Source organism: Mytilus galloprovincialis, chromosome 1 (genome assembly GCF_965363235.1).
Source record: "Mytilus galloprovincialis chromosome 1, xbMytGall1.hap1.1, whole genome shotgun sequence".
NCBI lineage: Eukaryota > Metazoa > Mollusca > Bivalvia > Mytilida > Mytilidae > Mytilus > Mytilus galloprovincialis.
Genome location: NC_134838.1, coordinates 67165901 through 67179921, shown reverse-complemented (window position 1 = coordinate 67179921; position 14021 = coordinate 67165901). Strand labels below are relative to the sequence as shown.

General features: G+C 31.5%; 1 protein-coding gene across 1 annotated transcript; it reads right to left on the bottom strand.

Annotated features, from left to right (window-relative positions):
* Window positions 1-277: 277 nt before the first annotated feature.
* LOC143082204 (uncharacterized) lies at window positions 278-11207 on the bottom strand. Its single transcript, XM_076257788.1, has 7 exons — window positions 11150-11207; window positions 6859-6987; window positions 5639-5732; window positions 4583-4812; window positions 3049-3196; window positions 1998-2327; window positions 278-405 (listed from the first exon to the last, which is right to left on the bottom strand). The coding sequence occupies exons 2-7, from the start codon at window positions 6859-6861 to the stop codon at window positions 314-316; spliced, it is 897 nt and encodes a 298-aa protein (XP_076113903.1). The 5' UTR covers window positions 6862-6987; window positions 11150-11207; the 3' UTR covers window positions 278-313.
* Between the last annotated feature and the right edge of the window lie 2814 nt (window positions 11208-14021).

The window sequence follows — 14021 nt, the reverse complement described above, 5'->3', positions numbered from 1 at the left end:
TTGTAAGTGATGCATTTGTACATGTAGTATCACATTAGTAGAACTTTCACATAGATATACAACAATATCATTTAAATTGACATAAATAAAACATGCACATTTGGAAAATTTCGAAATTAAAGTTTGCCATTTTTGATAAAATCAAATACAGGTAGTCCTTGATGTTTAGATTCAATATATTTAATGTGAACAGAAACTTAAAATTGATACATTTGATGATATCAGTTGCCATTAGAAATCTAAATGCACTGTTTTTTGCACTATTTGTCTGATCTTCTTCTGTATCTTTTCATCTCTCTAAGAACATCTTTAATCATATTTTGTTCTGTATAACAGACTCATAAGACGGTGGTGCATCAGAAATCATTGGATCATGTGGGTAATGTGATGATTCTAAAGGTGGTGCTGTAAAAAGAAAATGTAAACAATAAAGAACATTCTGATGAGTTAAGTCCTTTTTAACTTATTTTCATACAGCAAAAAAGAGATGTGGTACGACTGCAAATGAAACAACTATCCACCAAAGTTGAAATGAAGTGGACGTAAGAAATTTTAGGCAACCATACAGCCTTTATAGTTTTGTTTTGTCAGATGGTGTATTGCTACACCGCTGCACATGCTATACACACCAGTAAACATGTTTAACCCAGACACATTCTGTATTTTCCTATCCCAAGTCAGGGGTCTGTTATTTAGTGGTTGTTGTTTGTTGTTGAATATAATATTGTTTTTCATTTATTGTTTTGTGCATAATTCAGCTCATCTATTTTCTCATTTGAATTGTTTTATATTTGTAATTTCAAGGCCTTTTATAGCTATAGGGTATTGGTTTTGAAGTCTGTACAATCTCTGGTGTAGAGCTGTTTCATTGGCAATCATATCACATCTTAATTATATATGAAGTACACATTGGTATGTAAGGTCTCTTATTTGGCTCATTGAAGAAAAAAAAATCACATAGAATTATATAATTAAAAATGTATGTAAAAATTATCATACAAGATATTTGACTTTTATGTATAAGCACCAAATTTTATAAATTTGTTCTTATTCATTAACTAATCTTAAAATTTCAAGCCTTTAAGGTAAAACAGTAAGAACAAGTGAAACTGAGAGCTACTGCTCACTGATGATACCCCCGCCGCAAGTGGATAATATTAATAGTGTAAAAATATGCAAGTGTTTGGTAAACAGGAAGTTGTCGAGTGATGAATCTGAAAACGCATCACATGGTATAGCTGACTTAAATATATCCTGAAACCAAATTTCAGAAATCCTTGTATTGTAGTTCCTGAGAAAAATGTGACGAAAATTTTCAACTTGGCTATCATGTGTAAAATCATACAAGTGTTCGGTAAACAGGAAGTTGTCAAGTGATCAATCTGAAAACGCATCACACGGTATAGCTGACTTAGATAAACCCTGAAACCAAATTTCAGAAATCCATGTATTGTAGTTCCTGAGAAAAATGCGACGAAAAATATTCATGGGACGGACGGACTGACGGAAGGACAGACAGAGGTAAAACAGTATACCCCCCCTTTTTTAAAGCGGGGGTATAAAAATACTCCAAAATTAGATCATTCAGTTGTGAGATATTTCTATAAATATTTGGATATGAACATCAGCATTATTCGAAAATATTTTTTGGATGCATCATTTTTGTTTAAAAATCTAATTAAAAATGTTAGAGATGAATACAAATATGTAAAGGTGACCATTTGCGGTGTCAGGTCATCTTCAATAATTAACTATGTTGTATTAGTTTTCTCTTACAAGTGATATGGTATGTAAAAAGTATAATCTTTAAGTTATTTTCTACATAAGAAAATGCCTATACCAACTCAGTAATATGACAGTTGTTATTCGTTCTTTTTATGTGTTTGAACTTTGATTTTGCAATTAGATTCAGGACTTTTCATTTTAAATTTTCCATGGCGTTCGGTATTTTTGTTATTTTACTTTTTACATTCTATAAATGAGATAAATTAACTTACCTGTTGGTTGTGTCAGTGGAATATTAGTAATGTTATCATAAGATGGCGGCCCTTGTGCATATGTATGAGGATAAGGATCTGGGGCACTCGGTTGAATATGAGATTGCTGCAAAGGTGCAGATGCAGCTTGTCGCCGTGGAGATCGTCTATTCTGTGGCTGTCGTATTACAGTGCCGCTGCTAGACCTCTTCCGACAGCAACAACAATAACATACAATAATTACAACAAATGTTCCACTGATAACTAGTGTTAACATTAGTACCATATTTAAAGACATGTCTAAACGATCACCTCCATCTTCCCATGTATTTGGAGTTATCACAGTTGTGGCTGAAATTACAGAAATTGTCATAGTATTTCTTTACATGTAACATCATGAACATGTATATCTTTTACAAATTGTGACTTGGATGGAGAGTTGTCTCATTGGCACTCATACCACATCTTCTTATTTCTATTAAATATATGTTTTCAGCATCACTTAAAATTAGATAAAAAATTCAATAAAAACATATGCTTACATCCACTTCAATTAAACTCTGGTCAAAAGTGTCTCAACATACTCAAGAGTTATAGGAAATTATACCACACCTCCTTAATATGTTTCACAAGAAGTTATTCTCCCCTTTTAATAATGCAGAGAGAGGTTAGAAAATTTGACACTTTGAACTGTGATTGACTTTTAAACATTTAAAAGATGGCCACTAAGTAGGCTGCTTTCAAGTGATTCAATCCACTACTATAAGTTTATCTTGAGTTTTTGTTTTACATAAATTGTCATCCTGCCTTTTTTTTATACTCAAAACTCCTGTCCTGCCTTTTTAGAAAATTTGATCTTAGCCCTCCCCCCTTAAAAATCAAATGGTAGCTCCCTAATGTCTTCATCATTTGAACTCTGGTAGACTGTTATCTAAATGGTAATCATCTACATCGTTGAGATGCAAAGGGTCTAAGACCCATCAGGCAAGTACAAATTAAGTCATTCAATATGGTGTTCATTAAAAACATTTTTACATGTGAAATAAAAATTATTTATACTATTTATACTTACTTCTTGGTATAGGTCCATAAGTGACTTTTAAATGAACTCTGCTTAAGCGAGATTTTCTATAAGTTTTGAAGACTATAAATATTCCATTTCCAACACCTGACACACATATGGGTTCTTTTGTTGTTGCTTGACTATCACAAGTTAAATGCTAAGATAAAAAAAAATGTTCTAAACTGCAACTTCAAATCATATAAATCAAAAGTGCTTGTTAGCACTGAATGGTAAAGATTGCTTCAATTTATCAGTGGGAACAGGGACTTTCTAAACTAAGTTTAGAAAGTCCCTGGTGGGAATTAAAACTAAATATTGCATTGGTTGTAGTTGATTTAACAGCAATTCTAGACAAAAGGAAGATAACTCCAATCTCTTTTAAAGAGGACTTTAACAATGACATCATTTATATTTTTTGAACAGATATTAGATTCCTGCACTTTGTAAAAGTTATGTAATTTTGTCAAGTGTAACATCATTTTGTGCCTTGAATATATGAGCATATACACAACAGCCCGAGTGGATTTTGCTTTTTCCACCTGCCCACCGTGGGCAGCCCACCCATGCCCACTCTAGCTAAAATCTCTTTTTTTGTAAAAATATTGATTACAAATGCTTATTTGCCTTTTTCAAATGATTGTTCATGTACTTGCAAGTCTTTAGATTAAACAAAAGATATTGCATGCCCACTCCTATGGGTGGGCAGAGTGGACAAGGTAGAAATTTTGTCCACCCGGTGCCCACTCCCATGGTGGGCCGGTGGACAAAGCAAGATCCACCCTAGCTGTAGTGTATAACATCGTTAAATTTCTGGAAATGTTCATAAATAGGATGTATAGAATGTTATGATTGATGCACTATAATTTGTGCATCAAAAAGGGAGTAATAAGCCATGGAAGATTTACATTTCAAGTCCGTTCCATAAGGTTTTGATTGCATTTCATGCAATCTTTACCTAAAAAATGGTGTGCATTGGTGTTTTGTTTATTTTGGTATTATTCAACTTGTTTCTATCCTTTACATATTTTGCCCAATTTTCTCTATTCTTTATATTTTAGCACCCAATTATTCACTATTCCCTACTTTTTTGGTTCATTGTTCTTAATTCTGAAAACCACCAACCAGACTCTTATATATGAAGGTATATTAAAAGCAGGTGACGATGATATATCTATTTAAAACTGTGTGTTTTGATATATACATGTAGTTCAAAAAGCCTTTTTCAACAATCTTTTAAAATTCTTGTTATTTTTCATAGTTTTTTAAAAGGATAAAGGTGCAAATGGTAGATTTATGAAAAATGTAGAATGAATCATTTCCCGCTGAATTTTCAATTGTTTATATATATATCAAAAACAACTTTGTCAAGGACATGGACCTATCATTTTTTTCTGCTTTTTAAGTTCTGATATTTATGTACCATGTATACTATCAATTTATAATAGTCTTTTAAGAAGTTTTTGTTATTTTGAAACAGAGGAGCAAACATCCTTAGTGGACCGTAATATCAGAATCTCTTAAGTTAAACATAAATACTACCCACCACTGTAGCAGTTTTTCCGTAAGTAACTAATCCTTCATATATCTTCAATTCCATGGGACACAGAGTCTCGTCAATATTGACATGATCGACAGTCACACAGTATTGACTACTTCCATAGTAGCTTGGTATTGTTATGTCAAAATTACATTTATTTAATATTTCGTACGCAGTAAATATGTATGTTTGTCTTTTCCTTACAAAGTTTCTTGATTTGCAATCATCATATTTTCCTGTCAATTTAAAAGAGAAATCTGAATATGGTTAGTTTCAGTATTTGGTTAATCATTTATATCAGTAAACTACTGTAAACCAACTTATTTTCGCGGATACTTTATTTCGCGTTTATCTCCAGCTAGTCTACTTCACGGCGATTTAATTTCGCGATTTTCTTATTAACTGGATGTAGTTTAATAAGGAAAGATCCAAGTTTTACATATTCGCGACGATTTAATTTCGCGTTATTTTTCTACTCGCGAAAGTCGCGAAAATTAATCGCTCGCGAAATTAAGTTGGTTTACAGTAACTAGAAGTGTTGTGGATTCATTATTTATTGTTAGATACCAATTTTTGTGAATTTTGTTAGTACAGGTGAACCATGAAATTAAATGTTCAACTGATGACAAATTTTCTATAGGCTTGTATGAAGACTTTGGCAGAACCAGGATTTTCTATAGGCTTGTATGAAGACTTTGGCAGAACCAGGAATATGCAAGTTTTAATTAATCCATTAAATTGGTACTCACAAAATTGAATCCACAGTATTGTTTAATAGAAGCTAAATTTTCTGTTATTAATGCCAGGAGGCCTCCTAATTACATCCTATTTTTTTAGTTATAACTTGTTATTGTAGCATTAACAGTAAGGTTTTAAAATTGTAGAAAGTTATAATGTGCATGATTTCGATATTCAGCAAGTTGTATTGCTAATAAATTGCCTGTCTTTTGTTACTTTTATAAAATAATTTCATGTAATAAAATCAGAGCCGATAATTTTATTTTTTTCTCAGGCTATCAAAATCAGTTGGAAAACAAAATATAGAGTATATGCATTACTTACTTATCATTATTGAATCTGGAGATATAGCTGACACATAATCAAATATCATTACCAACAGACACAAAATGATATTCATGACCGTTTGCTTTCCTTCCTACAAATGATAAATAAAATTAGCATTAATCTTTGGTGAAAAATTAACTATATACAGTGAATTCATTTATTTTTGTGGGTTTCAATTTTCATGGAATGAGAAAAATTTGCAAAAAAATTAGTGGATATTTGATATCCAGGTTTTGCCAAAGTCTGCATATAACCTTATAGAAAATGTGTTATTCGTAAAACACTAAATTTCGCAGTTTATCTGTAACCATTAAATCCACGAAAATTGTCCTCCAAAGACTATTATATATAAATGATGAATCCACAGTATATATTATAAAATACATTATGTCTCACTACTGCATAACCAGGAATTTATTCACCTTTTTTATTTCTAATATCCACATATTTTGACATGTATGTTTGCATTGTTTTAACTGCATATTTTTATCTGTATTTTATGCGCAAGTGTCATCTGTGTGTATATATTCATCATGTTCATGAAGTTTATCTTAAGCTTTCAACTATAAAAAGGGTGAATCAAGGATCTCAAATTTAATTCCAAGGCACAGTTCTCAATTTAGATTATTTCCTTGTAAATAAGTATGTAAATTCTTTTATCATGTTTATCATGTTTATTATCATGACTATACAACTTGTTCATGACCAAATGTGAAATATGAATAAAAGGACAACAAAATTGATTTAGGAGATTTACACATTGAATTCAAAGCGCTAGTCATGTAACACATGTATGCATGTACAACAAAAATTTTGTCAACTATTAATTTGTGTTGCTTAACAACATTTATTTTTTTTTTCAGTAAAAAAAACCAACATTTTCAAACACCACTTTTTGTTTTTGTTAAATCTGAAGAACTAAAATTTATATTGGATCAACCTTAGTAAATGATGATGTCATGAATGTATAACATGTACATATATAATAAAACTCCTTGTTGAAGTCAACAGATACATTTACCACGCAATTTTTCTTTTCTTAAATAATCACAAAACTATAATACATTTTTGTAAATATGAAAAAAAGATGTGGCCTGATTGCCAATGAGACAACTCTACACAAGAGACCAATACTGACACAAAAATTAACAGCTATAGTCATGATAGTTCCCTGTGCATGCAACAATTTCTAAATTTACACTTTATATGATTTGTACCATTTCTAAGTCCAGATGTGTGTTATTCCTTATAACAGATCACAATCTGTTATCATCCTTCTGCACAGTGTTTCATATTTCTTTGTTTAGAAGTTTAAACTACTCATCCTGGGAAAAAAAAAACATGTCCTGAAAAATAAAATAATTGTGTCGATTATAAATTGAATAAGTGACATAACCCATGAATGCCATGATACCATAATTAAAAAGTTATGTTGTTGGGTTACTGAATCTCTGATGTTCACAACAACAATTGAATCTCTTTTCATTCATATGCACTACCTATTTTAACAAACCGACTAATTATTGTAAACAATTTGTGTTGTTGGATGACTGTCTCTCTGATGTTTACAATATCAAATATATCTCTTTTCATTCATATGCACATATCTCTTTTCTAATTCAAATGCACTGTCTATTGTATAATGGATCCATCAGTGGAACATGTAACTAACACTGCAATATACTCTATGGGTATATAAACTCTAAAGACATGAAAGATGCACTCACAGCTGACTGAATATCATGTACATAAATTAGGTCAATAGTTTTCTTGTGTGAATTATTTTACATTTGTCAATGTTTGTCATTTCAGGGCCTTTTATAGCTGACTATGCGGTATGGGCTTTGCTCATTGTTGAAGGCTGTATGGTAAGCTAATGTTGTTAATTTCTGTGTCATTTGGTCTCTTGTGGAGAGTTGTCTCATTGGAATCATACCACATCTTCATTTTTATATGATACAGATTGGAAGTTTGAGACATCATGCTGATGATGGATGGCTTCTTAATGTCCAGTGGCAAATTAATACATGTAGATCAATTGCAAAATGAAAATAACAATTAAATTTTCAATATATATTTACATGTATTACCTAAATAATGAACAATAATAATGCTAAAATTAGAGGCTCTAAAGAGCCTGTGTCGCTCACCTTGGTCTTTGTGCATATTAAACAAAGTACACAGATGGATTCATGACAAAATTGTGTTTTGGTTATGTGTTTGAAGTTCTTACTTAACTGAACATTCTTGCTACTGACAATTATCTCTATCTTTAATGAACTTGGCCCATTAGCATGATTAGTAACAGAGGAAAATATTTTGTAAAAATTTACAAAATTTATGAAAATTGCTAAAAATTGACTATAAAGGGCAATAACTCCTTAAGGGGTAAACTGACCATTTTGGTCATGTTGACTTATTTGTAGATCTTACTTTGCTGAACATTATTGCTGTTTACAGTTTATCTCTATCTATAATAATATTCAAGATAATAACCAAAAACAGCAAAATTTCCTTAAAATTACCAATTCAGGGGCAGCAACCCAAAAACCAGTTGTCCCATTCATCTGAAAATAGTTTAGGGCAGATAGATCTTGACTTGATAAACAATTTAACCCCATGTCAGATGCTCTAAATGCTTTGGTTTCAGAGTTATAAGCAAAAATCTACATTTTACTCCTATGTTCTATTTTTAGCCATAGTGGCCATCTTGGTTGATTGGACAGGTCACCCCACACATTTTTTAAACTAGATACCACAATGATGATTGTGGTCAAGTTTGATTTGATTTGGCCCAGTAGTTTCAGAGGAGAAGATTTTTGTAAAAGTTAACGACGACGGGCGACGGATGCCAAGTGAAGAGAAAAGCTCACTTGGCCCTTTGGGCCAGGTGAGCTAAAAATATAGGGCACAAGCTAGAAGAAGAACAATTTGGGGAAAATAAGGTACATCGGTTGATTATGAGTTAAATTGGCAAGTTGACAACTTGACATGTATCCAATAGAATCTGAGTCCATTGCTTGTCCATTAGCACCAAAATCATTTCTGCTCCCATTCTTGTTTGCCCCTTTTCCTGTTTCCACCCTTTTTTAAGGTTTTGCTTTAAATAAGTTTTTGATTATGCTTTTAATACAGTTGTAAAATGTAGTTAGCAAAATGGTTAGTATATATTGCTACAGAATTAAAGTTTTTTTCTTTAAATGCTTTTAAATAAGGTGACAATTTACATGATTTAAAAAGTTAAACGTAAACAAGTTTTCTTTTGAGATTTATTTTGACAAATTGAAAAATGAATAGGGTCATGATGATCATGTAAAATCTTCATTGTTTCTATTCCTACCAAGCTATTAATCTACATTGTACTTGTATTTTACTTCAATCCAAACACAAAACAAACTAGATTTGCTATTGCACGCAATAGCAGAGGATGGCACCGGTACTGGACATTGTCACAGTAGCATCAACCAATTTGAGTGTACCAAAATCAGATGACATATCTATTATACATGCCAGAATCAGCTTGTCTTACCCCAGCAAATAATTCAATTGCATTTGCACAAGGATTTGTATAGTGTGTCACTATACAACAGTCAGAGCTCAGACATAAATACATGTATATTAAAGTCTAAATTACTTTTGACTCATAGAGGTCTAAATTTGTAAGTTTTATGATTTGTCTCCCTTTAATGCAAGACAAAATACGGCTTTAATAAGTCAAATATTATTAAGCAAGAAATAATTGACCAGAATCAAAAAGTTGCAAATATCGACTCCTACAAGTAAAATTAAGTTTTTTCATCAACATAAATAGACCTAAACAAGTCTGTCATTTTCTGACTTAGATAAGTCTAAAATTGAAAACACATTTTTATAATAAATACAAAAGACAATGAAAGAAGTCAAAACAAAAATCAACTTGTTTAAGTCTGAGCTCTGACTTTACAAATCCTTGATTTGAAGAAAAAAAAGGTGCTATCGTACCAAGCAGGCAAACATTTACAATTATGTTAAATGAATGCTGGGAATCCTTTGAGACCCAAGGACCCATACAGGTACCTATCTCATGTGGTAATAGCGGTGTTTTTTTACTATAATTTATCGATGGTCCACAAAAAAGTATCATATTAAAGCTAGGACCTTAAACTGCACCTTATCGCTATTTGTCCATCATTACCAGATTACTGGACATCACGCATGTTCACATAAAATCCAAAAAAAAATATCCCGACGCCATCATCATGTCCAGTCAGGGGACTTACTGAAATAAGTGATTTTTAAATCACTTATTTGAGTAGCAAATTCGAGGTTTTGTCACAAATTGGAATTTTGTAGTTTTTTCAAAATTTTAAACACATAGGTTTAAATAATATCTTTTAATTAGTGAAATTTAAAAAAAATAAACTTTTTGCTTCTTTTAAGTAGCAAGGTTTATGACTTTGATGCTATCATTTAGCTGAAAATTCTATTTTAGTTGAAAAAATGCTATAATAATGGCTTTACATAATGAACAGATACTTTTTTAAAAGATTTTTCCCAGCAGTGGGGGTATTTTTCCTGTGAAGTTCAAGGTTTCATCTTTCAGATTATGTAATAAAATTCTACTGTTCGTGATAAAAATTTCACTGTTCGGGGGTGTTGAAATTAGTGGGGGTTATTAAAAGAATGATACTTAAAGAAGTCATGGAAGTGATTTTTGGGAAGGAAATTGAGGTCTGATACTGAAACAAGTGATTTTTATGTCATTATCCTAGATTCAGTACAAGGTCATCACCTGAAATGACCTGGTCATCCTAGACAACACAGATGTTGGTTCTGATAAGTTTAGAAACATAATTAGTCCCTGGGTCATTAGTATTCTATATTTAAAGATAAAATAAAATTAAATCACTTCTTCTAGTGATTAATCTGTACTACTTAAATAGGTGATTATTAAAGAAAGACAACTCAAACTTCCAACCTTTATGGAAATAATGTTACTTGAATCAGTGATTTAGAAAATCACTTATTTAAGTAAGTCCCCTGACTGATGTCATCTGACATGTCTGTGAAAAAAAGTGTGAGATTAATCTGACATACGTTGGCCGTCAGAGTAATCTCGGACTACTGGGAATTTTGATTAGGTGTATGCTAAGGTATGATTCTGCAGCTTCTCTGCTATTAAATGTGGTAAATAAATAATTTCTTTGATAAATCTGAAGAAATAATTGCGCCATTTTGAAGCAATTGATTTGATATATACCAAAGGCAAGAATGACAGAACTCAAGCTCAGTAAATTATCAGAGTTCAATCAAAACTACAAAAAATATATGTGCAAGAGAAGCCCCATGGCTATGCCGGCTCTGACTATGAAGATACCGACACCGAAAATTATGTACTGCTCTGACTATGAAGATACCGACACCGAAAATTATGTATCTTGATTCAATCATTCGTTTGATTATTTAAAAAAGGGCAGGTAAAACTTGTACTTTATGTTCAATACCAACAACAATGATGTTTAAACTAACTGTCAACTGTAAGAAAAGTAAATAATGTCCGTTCTTTTTCCATTTTGTTTTGAAATACAAGAAAAACTCTGAAATGTTCCGAAATTTTCGTAATCTTCAAAGTGTTTATGTATTTTTACTATAAAGTGTCGATTCAATTTTTTTAAGACATCTTTTCGAAACACCGCACTATGTATTTTGTGTAATTTTAAGATGTACATGCCAATTAAAATTATATAAAAACAACACAAAAAAAAAACCCCACTTAAAAATGAATTTCTGATCCATGATTATCAATGAATAATTACTGAATAATCAGTGGCGGATCCAGGACTTTTCATAAGGGAAAAAAGGGGGACGCTGACTTAAATAGGGGGGTCGCTCCCGTCATTATTCAGTGATCAACCAAATTTTCCACACCAAAAGGGGGGACCAGTCCCCCTAGATCCGCCTTTGAAAATTAATATATAACAATTTATAATTGAGACTATTTAGCATAGTTTAGTTTCTTCTTAATACATGTAGTTATCAAAGGTACCACTGAGGATTTAAGACGTGCGTTTCATCTACATAAGACTCATTAGTGATGCTCAGATCAAAACATCTATAAAGCCAAACAAGTACAAAGTTTAAGCACTGTGCCATGGAATATAACGACTGACTAACTTATTCCGGTTAAGAAATAAAACCCCTTAAATTGACTCCCCAAAAAAATATCGGCTGCGCAATTACGAGTGACAGGAAATAAAAGATGATGTTTTAGATTTACTACCTCATTGTTTTCGATACAATGTAAAAATAAGTTGTCTTTTAATTTTCAAATTAACACTTTATCAATTACGGGTCTCACTAATTAGCGACAACAAGCGTCAAGAAGCGACAACAAGCGTCAACAAGCGACAAGAAGCGACAACAAGAATTATTTTAGCGACAACAAGCGACAAGAAGACTACTTAGCGACAAGAAAACATTTTTTTTTATTAGATATAAAGAAATTTGTATTTAATGTTTTTTTTTAAATATACGAGCAGATATGTCTAATTAAAATGTTTTATTATATAGATAGACAAAGAAATGAAACATTTGTGAGGAAGAAAGAGATTGTGAAGTTTATATTAGTATATTGGTAGATGAAGAAATTTAACATTTGTGAAGAAGAAATTAAGAGATTGAGCTTCTTTTTCTTATTTTTAAATATGAAGAATATGCAATATGTGAATCTGTTATTTTTCTCTACTGTTGAAGCATATGATAAAAAGATCATAACATGTCATTTTTCATATCGCATGTATTATCAGCCCTCGGTCAATATCAGCCCTCGAGCCGTGCGGCTCTAGGGCTGATATTGAACCTAGGGCTGATAATACATGCGATATGAAAAATGCCATGTAATAATCTGATAATATAGTGTTCACATGACCAGTCCAGTGTGAGGTGTCAAGATGGACATAGTCAAATCTGAGACAAACAGAGGAAATAATTCTGTGATATTTGATGACCACATATATAGGTTATCAAATGTTTAAAATAATGAAAATAAATCCTTCAGGTGTACCAAAAAAACCTGTAAAGCCAGGATTACGACTGATGCGGACAGCAAAACAATTATAAAAACTTTAAACGAGCATAACCATGGAGTAAACCATCAGAAAGTAGAATCTCAACAACTCAGAGTCAGAGTTCGGAAAGCATCTGCATGGTGATATATGTTTTGGAAACTTATATAAGCCCGGAATCTAGATATCCACCGTCATTTTGGGCTGTTACACCCACTGCAAATTTCAAAAGAACCAACAATGGACCGGAGTAATTCCATACACATTTTAATGAACAATTTTATTCAAAACATCAAGGTTTTATTCAGGTTTTAACATTACTTGTATGAATTTAGCATTACTTGTATGATTTTATCGAGGTTTTAACATAACTTGTATGGTTTTATGATAACTGATTTCTGAGGAATATGTTTAAAACTTTCTTTATTATTAAAAGACTTTTTGAAAAAATGTATGTTTTATACTATTATTACCTGTATCTACATGTATTTACCTGTATTTACCTGTACTTACCTGTGATATTGGCGCAAATGAAAGATTTAATTTTTGGCGCAAATGAAATATGGTTTGTGGCGCAAATGAAAGATTTTTTTGGCGCAAATGAAATGCCAATTGGCGCAAAAGCAAAGCACCGCGCGTCAGACTATACAATTACACGCGCCAGAATATACAATCATTGTAAATAGTGAACACCTGTTGAAAACTCAAGATTGTCATTAATTTCCTTTCATCTTCAATCAATATGCATAAACATGATAAATATCGTTTAATCAGGCAATAAACAAATAAAAAGATGAAAACATTCACATTTCAATTTTCTTTTCCTCCTGTTTGATTTCAGTTCTTTGTATTTCACAATTTGTGTCAATATTTTCAGGACAATGATGCACAAATAATTCATTTTGCGAGCGTAATATATATTGTACGAAAAGAGTTTTAAAAAACAAATTATAAGATTAATAATATGTTCTAAAACACAAGGAAAAGTAATCTCATAATACAATAATTAAACGTAATACTGGCTGTTATTCATAATAGATGATAAAATATTATGTAAATAATGTTTCATTTTTTTCTATCAATTTTAACTTTCTTGTCGCTAAAATTATTTTCTTTTGCATATTCTTTTAATATTTATTGCAATAATTAATTTTAATTAAAAAAAAATGTTTTCTTGTCGCTAAATAGTTTCTTGTCACTTGTTGTCGCTAAAATAATTCTTGTTGTCGCTTCTTGTCGCTTGTTGACGCTTGTTGTCGCTAAAATTCTTGTTGTCGCTAATTAGTGAGACCGTCAATTACTGTTCTTTTAAGCGTCTCATTGATACCGATCATATC